At 39.4% G+C, this 13,681-nt stretch overlaps 1 protein-coding gene across 1 annotated transcript in view; it reads left to right on the top strand.

The window, feature by feature from the left end:
- Positions 1-13,681, top strand: part of LOC123564686 (uncharacterized) — a 108,361-nt gene that overhangs the window by 37,913 nt on the left and 56,767 nt on the right. Inside the window, exons 15-20 of the mRNA XM_053537347.1 lie at positions 4,065-4,218; positions 5,796-5,893; positions 7,048-7,767; positions 8,112-8,312; positions 10,950-11,070; positions 12,195-12,303. Of these exons, the coding sequence (XP_053393322.1) occupies positions 4,065-4,218; positions 5,796-5,893; positions 7,048-7,767; positions 8,112-8,312; positions 10,950-11,070; positions 12,195-12,303 (1,403 nt within the window). The remainder of the gene's footprint in view (positions 1-4,064; positions 4,219-5,795; positions 5,894-7,047; positions 7,768-8,111; positions 8,313-10,949; positions 11,071-12,194; positions 12,304-13,681) is intronic.

Raw genomic sequence — 13,681 nt, 5'->3', positions numbered from 1 at the left:
TACGGGCCTTCCCTTCTGCTTGACTAATGTGGGGCTTCCAGGTTAGCCGTTTGTCAAAGATCACTCCAAGGTATTTTGCCTCGTCTGCTTCAATCAGCGAAAAATTTCCCATCTTGATTTTACCCGCCCTCTGCTTTGACGACAGGGAGAATAGTGTGGTGGACGATTTCTCTGTATTGATTGATACACACCAATCTTCAGCCCAAGCTGAAAGCTTGTTGATGGCTTCTTGCATCCTGTATGTGGCTGCAGTGGCATGTTCTTCCTACGCCATAACACCAGATCGTCAGCGTAGAGTGCAGCCTTAACTCCTTTCGGTAGTTCAGACACAAGACCATTGATGAAAACCAGGAAGAGTGTAGGGAATAAGACTCCGCCTTGTGGGACAGCATGACACAACAGGAACTTCCTACTGCTGGCCTGTTCTAAACTGACTCTTGCTCTCCAGTTGTGGAGGTATGACTTAATCCACCTCAGCATGACTGTGACCTCCTACTCCAGTCTTCATCAGTTTGACGAGGAGTCCATCAAACAAGACTTTGTCGAACGCTCTCTGCAGATCAATTCATGCTGTAAGCACGACTTTCTGCTTTTGGAAGGCGTCCTCTATCTCTTGCGATAGATAAGTGGTCTAGTCCTCAGTGGAGCGGAATTGTCTGAAGCCAGCTTGTTGCGTTGCGAATAGGTTGTTAGTCTCCATGTACCACTTTAAGCGTGCATTCACAATCCTCGCCATGGACTTTCCAACACAGCTGGTTAGGCTGATTGGGCGATAGCTTGCAGCCTTCTTTGGATCCTTCCCTTTCTTGTGGATGGGGATCATGACTACCTCTTTCCATATCTGTGGAAGCAGTCCAACTGTAGTTGTAAATTTCCAGGAGTTTGCAAATTGCTGAAGTGCCTAGATGGGTCAGCATTTCATTTGTGACTCTAACTGGTCCAGGAGACTTCTTTGTCTTCAACCGCCTAAGAGCTGTCTGTAGCTCATGCAGTTTAAGACTCTGCTTCATGCATTCTGGTGTGACTTGGCTTGTCTGTCTTTCCCTTTTTTCTTTTCGGTCTTCCCTTTGCCGTTCCCTGTTGATAGGGATGTTGGAAAAATCTTTGTAGTTAGAGGCAAAAGTGTTTGGCGCTAGTTTACCCGTCAACAGTTCACCATTCTCTTCCAAAGTTACTGATCCTCTTCCTATTTCTTCATCGTTCAGCTGTCTCGTCAATCTCTACAGCTTTTGGCCATCTCGCTCTAGGTTGAGCGAGGCTGTTTTGTTTCTCCAGCTCTTCCTTTGTGCTTCCCGTTTGTGCCTGAGGGATTTGGCCTTGGCTCGCTGTAGAGAGAGTTTACTTTCTTTTGAGAGATTGTTTTCTGCTTCCTCCCTGGCTTCTGATAACTTTGCCTGTAAATTCTCCAGCTCATCACTCCAGTAGGGCTTATAATCCTTTCTTGCTCTCCTTGGAATGGCGCTGTAAGCAGCCTTAAATATACTAGCGTTGAAGTCTTTGACAACCCGGTTGATGTCTCTACCTTCCACTCTAATGTCACCGCCCGCTTAGCTCAGTAGGTAGAGCGTCGGTCTACGGATCGCGGGGTCGTGAGTTCGATTCTCGGGCTGGGCGTATGTTCTCCGTGACTATTTGATAAACGACATTGTGCCTGAAATCATTAGTCCTCCACCTCTGATTCATGTGGGGAAGTTGGCAGTTACTTGCGGAGAATAGGTTTGTACTGGTACAGAATACAGGAACACTGGTGAGGCTAACTGCCCGCCGTTACATGACTGAAGTACTGTTGAAAAAAACGGCGTTAAACCCAAAACAAACAAAACAAAACTCTGATGTCTTTACAGAGCTCATCACTCAGACTTTTGTAAAAGTCCATGTATGTCATCGGTACATAAAGCAAGATCAGGGGTTGATGTTGTTCGCCAGCTTCTGGAGTAAAAAGTTGGGGGATCATCTGGCTTGTTGATGAGGTTTAACTTGTTATCATCTTGCCAGGTCTCCACTTCCTCTCCACGTTTATCCAGGTGGTCATATCCCCAGCTTTGTGAGTGACGGTTAAAGTCTCCTACAATGATGAACCTGGTTTCATCATTTGTAACTTTGTCAAGGGACAGAGCTTTGTCACTTGGAGAGTATATATTCACAAGTTTCAAGTTGAACTCGTTCTTTCTGAGGCTCAGAACTTGGAACTCGGAGTCATCCATATGTGTGTTTGTCTGGACAGCGCTGATGTTGTTCCTGACTAATGTCATGATGCCTCCTTTTTGTCTGCCAATTCTGTCACAGCGAAAACACTGGTATCCTCTGACTTTAAAGGATTTCTCTGGCTGTAGGTGAGTTTCCTGAATGCAACAGACATTGTTGTCTTTCTCATGGAGGACATGCTCAAGTTCAGCTTTCTTTTTGGAGACACCCTCCGCATTCCAATGCATCAGCCTGAAAGGCTGATTGTTTCTTCTCCTTGATATGTTCCTTTTCCTTCTCTTTGCATGTTGTGGATTAAAGGAGGGACCCGCAGTAGCTGTGGGTGGACTCTGTCGAGGCTCAGAGCCCGGCAATAAATCCCACTGGAGGGACCTCAGAGATTCAGCACCACATTGTTGAATACCGGATGGCTGTGTAGTCATAGCGATATTGCATGGTGCTGTGGTTCGTTAAGAGAGTGCCAATGGCCCAGCACCTCTGTCTTCAACTCTCTGGGTTTCTTTCGGGGTTACCTCACCCTTAGTTCCGAGTTAAAACCCTATCCTGGGAACACAGGAGCTAATTGTCCCATAGCTGGGGTCTGTTCAAAGGCATTAGGGCTGTCCACACATGGGTGGGCCTGGCATGCCACATGTCTGGGGGCAGATCTCCTCCGAGTCCCCTGCAGTTCTGCCTGAGCACCTTGCAGGTGCTCAGTTACCGTGTGGTGCCAACTGGGAGGTACTGCAAAATGGCTTGTCTGCAGAGAGGCTATGTACTGGCTGGGAGACTTACGCACTCGGCTCCTTGTTCACCAGAAGGCTAGCCAGCGATGGAGGCTGAAAGCGGAAGGTGACAAGCACACAACACACAGCACACCACACTTGACACCACACTTGACACATCAGCAGACCAATGCCACACTCAATACTTGTAATATACGCAAATTATACATTACACTATGACAAAATCTCCTAACTTTTAGCTTGGTCATGAGGCTTTGAACTTAATGCTCAAAATACAAATCATGTACTTGAAATATACCACATATATTCTAAATCTAAACTTGATCTTAAAGTACAAATTGTATAATTGTACAAATTAGGCACTTAAACCATATGGTAAAGTCTCTTAACTTAAAGCTCCAAGTACAAATTAGGCACTTAAACCACATGGCAAAGTCTCTTAACTTAAAGCTCAAAGTACAAATTAAGCACTTAAACCATATGGCAAAGTCTCTGAACTTAAAGCTCCAAGTACAAATTAGGCGCTTAAACCATATGGCAAAGACTCTGAACTTAAAGCTTAAAATACAAATTAAGCGCTTAAACTATATGGTAAAGTCTCATAACTTAAAGCTCAAAATACAAATTAGGCACTTAAACCATATGGTAAAGGCTCAAAATACAAATGAAGCACTTACATAATAATTATGGTAAAGCGTTTCCAGTGAAAGCTTAAAAACATCTTTTTACTAGAAGACACTGGCAAATTTCTTAATTTAATCTATATTTATGACAAAGGCTACCAATTAAGACTTGAAAAAATACAAATAAATTTTATGGTAAAGTTTTCTATAAAAGGTACAATTGCTTTTGCTCGAAATTTATGATAAAGTCTTCCAAAATTAGCCTTGTATGAATAGAGTATGTTGCCAGATTTGCCAAAACAGACCTAACACAAGTTTAACTTTTAACGTAGGAGAAATAGAAAATAAACACTTGAACTCTTACATAAATTTGGAAAGTGTGTAAAAGTTGCTTGGCCTATACAGATATAGATTTTCAGACGTCCTATTGCTTTGAGCTGATATAAATTCAAAGATTACTAAAAATAAACGTTGAAAAAATAATAAAAATGAAAATTTAACTGTTTTCCAGACCGGCTGCTATGCATCGTTTTCCACCATAAGTATTGAAGTCAAAAGAACCCCTGTATTACCACTTGGCAGTCCAGATTTATGGGGTTTCGGCGTGACACAGAATATGTTTAGCGGGGATGAACCAATCAGGATATACCCAACATTTACTAAAGGTAAACAAACTTTATGACTTCAGTCATTGTCCAGTCTAACATAAAGATTATGTATTATCAGAACTTTGCTTCTGTGGAAATAATATCCGTTCTGTTATTTTGTCAATTTATCGGAACATGTTTGTTATTCATTTCTTATATAAGCACATCTTTGATATGTTTATTCTCTAAACTGTAGAACTTAAGAAACTGTACTTCTTGCATACCAGACGGGGATTTCTGGTGATTTCACCGGTGCTGGAAAACTCCATCTTAAACGGTGTAAGATGACACTCGTGCTGTAAATGACGTATAACGAACTACATATGTACAGAAGATGTTTGTAGTAATAATAATGTTTTTCGTAAAACGGGATAAAAATTCAATACCTTGATAGTTTCTCTTTGTTCCTTATAACATATTTCTCGATTAAAAAAACGTTATTTTAAGGAAATAACAGCAGAGATAGCAGATGATAAAACAGAACCGGACCTCTTACGTTGTTTTCGTCTCTGTAACGTCATGACGTACTTCCTGTTTACGGACGTAAAGTTCCCGCGCTTTGTTAATACGCTACTATAAGAAAAAAGTGCTATGAGAAAATCATTTGTTTGAATTCATTTTTACTCTTCTTTGTTTAATATGGTATGCAAGAAAAAGAATCTATCACTGGCTGTAGGTGCAGATGGGAATATCCGGCTCTCGGGTCACTGTTTACGCGGTTATTCGGCTGGAGCCTCGTAACCGCCTAAACAGTTACCCTCGAGACCGGAAATTCCAATCTGCACCTACAGTCAGTGAAAGAATCTTATTATATACAAATATCACAATGCTTTCAGAGGGACACTATTTGTTGAAAGCAATGAGAGATTTGTTTTACTATACTGAAAAAACGAAACTAAGTTTTAAAGTGCACTCAAGTCTTTCTCAAACTGAGCCGCCTTGCATTTTAAAAGAAGCTTGCAAAGCATGAACAACTCCTGGCATTTCCACTGTCAGTACACACATTCAACGCGTTGATAGTGGATTTTTTTATGTAACTATAGACCAATAGAACAAAACCCGGCAAGCATTTGGTATGTCAGACCAATATCGGCTAACTGATCTTCTTTTCATGATATTTGACTGACATTTTGCCAGTATCTTTCATGAATTGATTAACTGATACTTGCTTCGGATATTGGTCCGACATTCAGTCTTTATCAGAGATATATACTCCAATCAGTTTGTGGCGTTCGAAAGCTATGATATGTGATATGCAGTAGGTATGTCTAAAATTTGTTAACGTGAACGTATATATGCTTAATTTTTAATAGTTTCAGTTTCTAAACACGACCATCATCATTTAAAACACAGAGTCTTTTGCCGGTGTAGTATCAGAATAGGTAGGGATTTACCCCTTTAAATTTTACATTTAAAGTGACATGGAATCGATATGGTTTCCATTTTCTGGCCATCTTCGGTTTTACAAAAGTTGTTTCTCACATCAAGCCGTTATTTGATCGATATAAAAATATAATGGTACTTATCTAAAATATATTTTACCATGTGGAATAGAAACTTTAGCAAATAATTTCTTTCTTCCATGTGGAATTTAGGAACATTTGTATGGTGGGAAGTATCAGCTGTGAGCGCTAACAACATATACAGCTGCAATGACACCAACAAGGATGTTATAACTCTAAATGTGGAGGAGGTAAGAAACAAACATGTGCACTTTTGTTTTCGTATTAAGAATTTTCAGGATATCCGCCGTTTTAAAAAATGTTTCTTCGAGTATTTCTTTTTAACAATTTTTTTGCCAAAAATTAATGCTAAATAATCAAAATAAAGCTAATAATGTGCGATTTTACCAAACAGATTCTACTTGTTGCGAAATTCTTTTTTTCTCCGTTTATTTTGACTGGAATTTGCCTAAATTTGATGCAAGATGTACAGTGGGGTAATTTCAAATATCTATAATAGTAGATCAGGTTTGGTTCAGATATTTTTCTGACTGATATATATATATATATATATATATATATATATATCAGTACATGACCTACAAATAAGAGACCCGTTAACAAGACAATTGCCTTTTTAAAAGTACTCATTTAGATATATGCTCAAAAACCGTCCCTAAATTTTCAATATTTCCTTTTTACAAATTCCATGGTAATGCAAATTCCATTTCAGCTAGGTACGCAAAAATGACGTGGCTTAGCTATTACACATTGCCCTATGAAATTAAAACGAGTTCGGTGACATGTGCTTTTTCTTCTCTTATTTGTCTTAGAAACTAATGTTCTTCAAGCTCACAGAGTGAAAAAAAAATTTCGTAAGAAAAAAAACGACCTTACATCCTTAAATTCAATTCAATGCTGTTGTTTTTGTTTATTTGTCTTTTGTTTTTGTTTCTTTTTGTTTGTTAATCTTTCGGTATTAACAATCTTATTGGATTAGCAACGCTTTTTCAGTTTTATTGTTTTGTTTTTAAAAATTGATACAGATGTGATTGTTTTGACGGGCCGACGTTTGTCGGGGCGAACTTTGGTGGGGTGATGTTCGGCAGGGCGATATTCGGCGAGAGCGATGTTTGTCGGTGCATTCGGCGGGGCGCCATAACGACATTCAGCGGGGCAACGTTTGGCGGGGCTTGTCGTTGTGTCGTTGCGACAGATGGCACAAATCAGCCAGCATAGGGATGCCTATCCCTTTTCGTCAGCTCGGGGAGGCCTCTAAAACCCCGCGCCATTTTTTTCCGAAACCCGACATACTTCGAAACGTATTGATCGCTTTGTTTTGCATATTCATTTTATTTACACATTGATGACATAAGAATAAAAAGGTGGTGTTTACCTTTTTCAGGCCGGTGTGTACACAATAACGGTCACGCCAAATAATCCTGTCCATTCAGGACCGTCAGTACAATATACTGCCGAAATCATGAGGCCTGTGGATAATATTACCATTACAGACATTCAACAAACCAGTGCCTATGAAGACAAATATTTTAACGTTTCCATGCAGAATTATGGCACAGGAACGTGTGTAGCCGTAGCTTTTGGTGACACCAACGTAATTGAACTGTATGGTGACGCAGCAACGTGTTCCGGTCGTTCGGCGGCGGAAGCTTACTTCCAAGGAGCCTCATTCCAGGACGGAATCCTTACAAACGTTTCCAGTGCTTTTACTCTTCGACACCAGTACAAGTCTGAGGGAACGTATGTCTTGCAAATGTTCGCATGGAACTTTATTTCAAACGCCACGGCCGAATTTCAGTTCGCTGTTTCTGGGCTGGACTGCAGTGCTCCAAACATAGATATAAGAAACCGCTGCCGGGATTTCCGTTATCCTATGACTTGCCAACGCAGCAAACGATGTAAGATTACGGGATTGGCCGATATAACTTGTCCGGATACAGTCCGTAACACCAAGCTCTGGACTATGTTCCAAATAGATCAGGCAACAAATACTATTATCAAAGAAATAAACATAACGGGCGTTCAATCATGCATCAACTCAGAACTGGCGTTCAATCCGATGTCTTTAGACTTAGACTATGCTGTTTATCTTTTACATTACAAGGTGCGTATAATAATTCATCATCCGGTATAATTATAAACATATAAAAGTAGTGTCACCATTTACATTTCAATAATTGTTCCAGTATTGTTAAGGTATCTCCAATCTTTCAAAGTTCAGTCATATTGCATATTGATACGCACATTCAGGCATTTATTAGTCTAGTCTATAGTACAAAAGTCACCCTATGACATTGATCATGTTTACTACACATAATTTTCGTGTCAGTTTTTAACGGAAAAGGTTCGCCAGGACCTGTAATCAAACTTACCACTCGGTTCTTATTTTTATGCTCTACGCTCACAGCTAACTAGGTACAAGGTTGCAGCTGTTCTACATTTCTACAGGTTACTATGTTAACTCCAAGTGAAAATGGTGCGGAATTTTCTAGTACAGCAGAGACATACCTTGAAATTGTCCCCACAGATATTGTTGCACAGTTGTTCGAGAACTCAATGTCCTTGGTAACCGTGGGCCCGAACACACTGCTTACTTTATCGCCGATAACGTACTCGGAGGATCCGGATGCTAACAGTGGTGAGGAAAAGGTAAATATGATTAGTAAATACTCATTTCTAACTCCATTAAGTAACTATGGAATCAGTATTTTCCATATTGACGCGTAGATTTCATATCAGTTCATGACAACACGTGTGACGCCATTTTCCAATTAAAAAGTTCATAGTGAAAATATTTTTGAATTTATCAGTCGGCTTAAAGAACACATTTGTTTCATCTATCTGATATTGATTATAATAGATGCTTATGTAATAAAGAAATGAGAAATGTCGTTCTTTCAATGAATGCTACTGTCTCCTGCAGTAACATAATGTTTCCGATGCAGATCTCTTGCATGGCTGATAACCTATTATTATTAAAATTTACCTTGTAATAAATAGCACCGAGCATACGTTAAACTTACATAAATCTAAATATCAGTCGACTTGACCAGTTGACTTGTCCCAGTGGTATTGGCACGCTATGGCAAATAGCATGTTATTCGCACACTACGGGCCTTGGCAAAATGTCCGCACAGCCAGAAAGCACGCCGCAGCCTATATTAATCCTTTGTAGGACACCCAAATGTAAAAATGGTCAATATGTAAAAATGGTAACAAACGTAAAATAATGTTGCCGTATATGTAAAAACTTTCTACAAATGTAAAACCGAGTTGTTACAAATGTAAAAACGTAGCTGGTGACATATGTAATAAAATAGCGTCACAGATGTAAAAACAAAATTCTAGTCACATATGTAAAATTAATTTCCTAGAAATGTAAAACACAATTTTTGCAGTCACTCTGTGATTTCATCTGTATGAAATAGTTACGCCTTCATAGCCGGAGTGCTGTACACAGTGATATGTGTTCTCGGAGCGTGAGTGGTTATACGAGTAAAAACTATATATATGCGCGTGTGTGTGTAGTAATGGGATTGTCCGTCCCTCAGTTTGTCTGTTCCTTCTACATTAGAGAAACTACAGAAGGCTGAGTACAGGCAAATTGCTTGGGGGGGGGGGGGGTGGGGGGAGTAAAGTATTATTAGTTACACTGTTGGTGACAGGATACGGGATATACGCTGTCGAGGAAATCCATATCAGGCGAGAGCGAAGCAACGGCAAATGTGAAAATATCTTTCTGGCGTTCTGGCATAGAGAATACGCAGTGTTAATAAACAAATCTGAATGAAAGAAGTATGGATTTTGAGGGTAAATTATGGCGCCCGCGCCATAACAAAAGAACACCGTTTTCACATTTGTCGTTGTCTCTTTCAACCGTTCTGGCACCATAACTTGACTCGTTCTGTCGTTCTGGCGCCAGAACGACAGAACGCCAAGACGACGTTTTTAGGGCGCCGTTTATAAGTGTCGTTCTTTCGTTTTGGCGCGTTGCATTCTTCGTTATATCGTTTTGGCGGTGCGCCAGAACGGACAAAAAAAAAGACAAACGAGACAAACGCAAAGTCAAAAGTCGTTTCTGTTGTGGCGGGCGCCAGTACGACAGAACAAAGGACAACGATCAAATATGAAAAATGTCGTTTTTCGTTGTTGCGGAGCGCCAATATCGATCCAGAATACGGAAAAAGGGGTAAAATTCAAGTACCACCATCAGCTGACTAATGAAATAGTTCTGTCGCTTTTATACAATAATGATAACAATACAGTTTGTGTTTTGTACGTGAGTGATCTATGTTACAGTCAAAATTCTAATTCGCATGATCTATTTGACGAGTTCAACCAAAGTAAATCGATTAATTTGCAAAGGTACGCATTGATACGAAAAAGACAGGCATACCTAAATAAACTTTCAACTGACTACGATTGCTTTTGTCCAGCCTTATAACTGGTACTACAATCGTATAAATGATACAATACATAAGCTTATTCACGTAAGAAGTAATGACTGTGGAGCTTTTCCGCTTTACTAACATCTTTACTCTCCCGAAGCATTTACCTGTATGCCCAGGAATTCTTTTTTGCGAGATAACAAACTAACGAAAACATATTATAATTAATGCGGGCAACCACATGATCTGATGTAGACATCCATTCTTTAAAATACACTTTCCATAGTGCACTGCGAAATTGCTTTTCGTTTTTCAATGTGCTTTCCTATGGTAAACATGGGTACATCTTGTATCCTTATCAATCACCAGACTGTCATTGGTTGACTGACATAAGCTGTATTTTTCATTTGTAAGAATGTGTTAGCATGATCGAAAAGCGGGGAAAGCTGCCGCAAAAATCACTATTTACGACATACGCCTCCTCCACCCATCATTTCTCTTTCCTGCAGTGCTCGTTCCAAGCATTTCACCTTTTCGTCCTAGACATTGTTTGTAGATTTTATGGCACAAAACAACCTTTTATACATCTTTCACACTGATGTGCAATGATTTTCATACTGTACCAAAATAGAAAGGAATGGCAAAACAAGTTGAATAAAGCGCATTGCACATAAAGAATTATGTATTAGGCCGATATCAAAAATCTTCATGTTAGCCCAATATCAGTATTACAAGGTTGATATTACATCGGTCCAATATTATTTTCAATAGATAGCGAATGTGTGGCCAATTTACCAATGCTTGCTTACACATACATTTTGAATGTAGCATATTGTTACATAAAATACAAAGTTTATCATGATTAATGTTGTATAATGCCGTTTCCTTTCTTTCTTAGGTATTTGATTCCTTCGCGGCGGCTTGCCGTGACATAACCGCGAACGAAACTTTCCCAGATGAGTCGGTTGAGGTGGTACCTATGAACAAGAGTGGTCTCCCTCCTGGACATGTAAACACAGGTAAAATGCAAAACACGTCCCAACAAGCGACAACTGAACAGCTATTTGAGTTGAATTTATATTCGCAAGTGATCTTCTTTTGTCTTGAAAGATGTCGAATTTCGTTAGAGCATCAATGTACTGAAGATGACCATTGATTGAAAAGTTCTGTTTAAAGGGTGGGACTGTCCAAATATTTGGTTACGCTCTTGAAAATGTGCGGTTATTGTTTTACATTTGAGCCGTACCATGAGAAAACCAACATAGTGCGTTTGCGACCAGCATGGATCCAGACCAGCCTGCGCATCCGCAAGGTCTGGCCAGGATCCATGCTGTTCGCTTTCAAAGCCTATTGCAATTAGAGAAACTGTTAGCGAACAGCATGGATCCTGACCAGACTACGCGGATGCGCAGGCTTGTCTGGATCTATGCTGGTCGCAAACGCACTATGTTGGTTTTCTGATGGCGCGGCTCATTTGAGGAATCAGTGTCCTCTGTATTAACACTGTTAATATGTAGTAAGTATATATACTTGCTAAAGGAACAGTAGGTCTGTTATATTTTGCTTGAATACGTTCTATGCTTCCAGCTTATACTCTCATAGATTCATTTAGCTATCATAGACGCAGTCTTGCCTTCCATATTCCTTGCTTAAAGGCACTGACCTCCAGATTTTGGTTAAAAAATATTTTTCTTTCATATTGTAGTTTGGTCATATTATAAACATTAGAATATGAGTTTTTGTTTCTAAACTATTTTAAAAATGCCGAATTAAGAAGGAAACGGAAGACGGCGTCGGGAATCGAACCCGGACCTCCGCGGCAATAAAGCAGTTTTCCGCTGTCGTTACTAATACGGCTATGGAAGACTTAGTGTTCACGTTACAGACACTTTTCGATTTTCATCGTAAAAAAAACAACAAAAAATTCTCAAGAGTTTTCACATTCTAGATATCTATTTTTTGTTTTGTTTTCGAACGATCTGGAGGCAGGTGCATTTAAGTTTGTGGCAGGAGGGTTTTGCGTTTTACTTTACCTCTTGTGAATAGACTTCGAATGCTATTATCAGTTTAATTGCTTCGTTTTATTATTTGCTTCAAAAAGATCTTCTTAAAGATTTGTTTAACCTAGTGTTTTCTTTTTTAGGTGGATGTTTTCAAACAGGGCCCGGTTGGTTCAAAAACTTTGACGGATCTGTCACATTCTGGACAAGTATTCTTGAACCTGATCATATCTATGAAATAAAAGTTATTGTGTATGTATTTCGTTTCTTTCTAAAGCTATTATTTAATGCAATGTCTAATCAAGTTTCGCCAACAGCTATTTATGCTCAACATGCTTGTTGTGAAACGATTAGGCATGATATGAGCCGCGCTATGAGAAAACATAGTGGCTTTGCAACCAGCATGGATCCAGACCAGCCTGCGCATCCGCGCAGTCTGGTCAGGATCCATGCTGTTCGCTAACAGTTTCTCCAGTTCCAATAGGCTTTAAAAGCGAACAGCAAGGATCCTGACCAGACTGCAAGCTGGTCTGGATCCATGCTGGTCGCAAACCCACTATGTTGGTTTTCACATGGCACGGCTCAATTATTATGTAAGGATGGTGTATCCGCAGTACCAGATGCTGAATTGTAAGCTAGTTTTATATGTGTTTTTTCATTAACAGTAATGATCCTACGTGTAATGGAATGTTGTTGTCTATTATTAGCATATAGTAAAATGAAATAAGTTAAAACCGCTTTTAATAAGGCACCAAATATGTGAGCGACTAGACGGAGCAAATCAAGCATTTAAACTTTAGCCTGCTGGCGGCAAGTGATTTTGCCTTTGCGACCAGCGCAGACCAAGATCTGTTCGCTATTCAGTCAGTAAATTTTCAGTGAACACCCTTTCAAACAATAAATGGTAGAGCTCAAATTGAATGAAGGACCAGTCCATTTCAGAAATTTAGCAGGCTGAAGGTTAATCAGTTTTTATGCTGACTTATGCAAACGCGTCAGACTAAATATACCATTCTAAAAATCCATGTGTTTCAGTCCTGTAGTATAAACGACACCACTTCTGTATCTTTTTGCATTTATTTGTTGAAATTTCTTTATTATTATAATGCGAAAAAACAATGCATGATTTATAAATATTAAGGCACAAATAGACAAGATTTATCCAGAACTGTCTTTTAAGGGGCAATAAGTTCACACAAATGCATTTCTACCTGAAAATTGAAAAGATGTAATTGTGCTGTGCATCCGAATACAGTATAGTTTAAAAATCCCACAAAATGAGTAGTCCGGACAAAGTTTTGTGACAGACGTACGGATACACAGAAAGACAGACAGACAAGACAATATCAATAAATTTCCCTACATACTGGGACACGTATTACTGGAATTAGAGCTCTAGAGACGTAACTCTTTCTTAATAATTGTGTAATTAATTCCCTTTTCAAGTATTGTTTAGATAATAAATATGCAGCTATTGACACTTCAACTTGTGTTAGCAATGAGAGGAAATGCAAAGTGCAAGAATTATAACTCTGTCTTAAATTATTTCCGGAAAATCTGTTTATCCTGACGTTAACAGGATAGACAGCAAAAACAGAAAATGCACACCACAGAATACTTATACCGAAAC

The sequence above is a fragment of the Mercenaria mercenaria genome, chromosome 2, assembly GCF_021730395.1.
Source record: "Mercenaria mercenaria strain notata chromosome 2, MADL_Memer_1, whole genome shotgun sequence".
Taxonomy (NCBI): Eukaryota; Metazoa; Mollusca; class Bivalvia; order Venerida; family Veneridae; genus Mercenaria; species Mercenaria mercenaria.
This window is presented reverse-complemented; position numbering and strand designations above follow the sequence as displayed.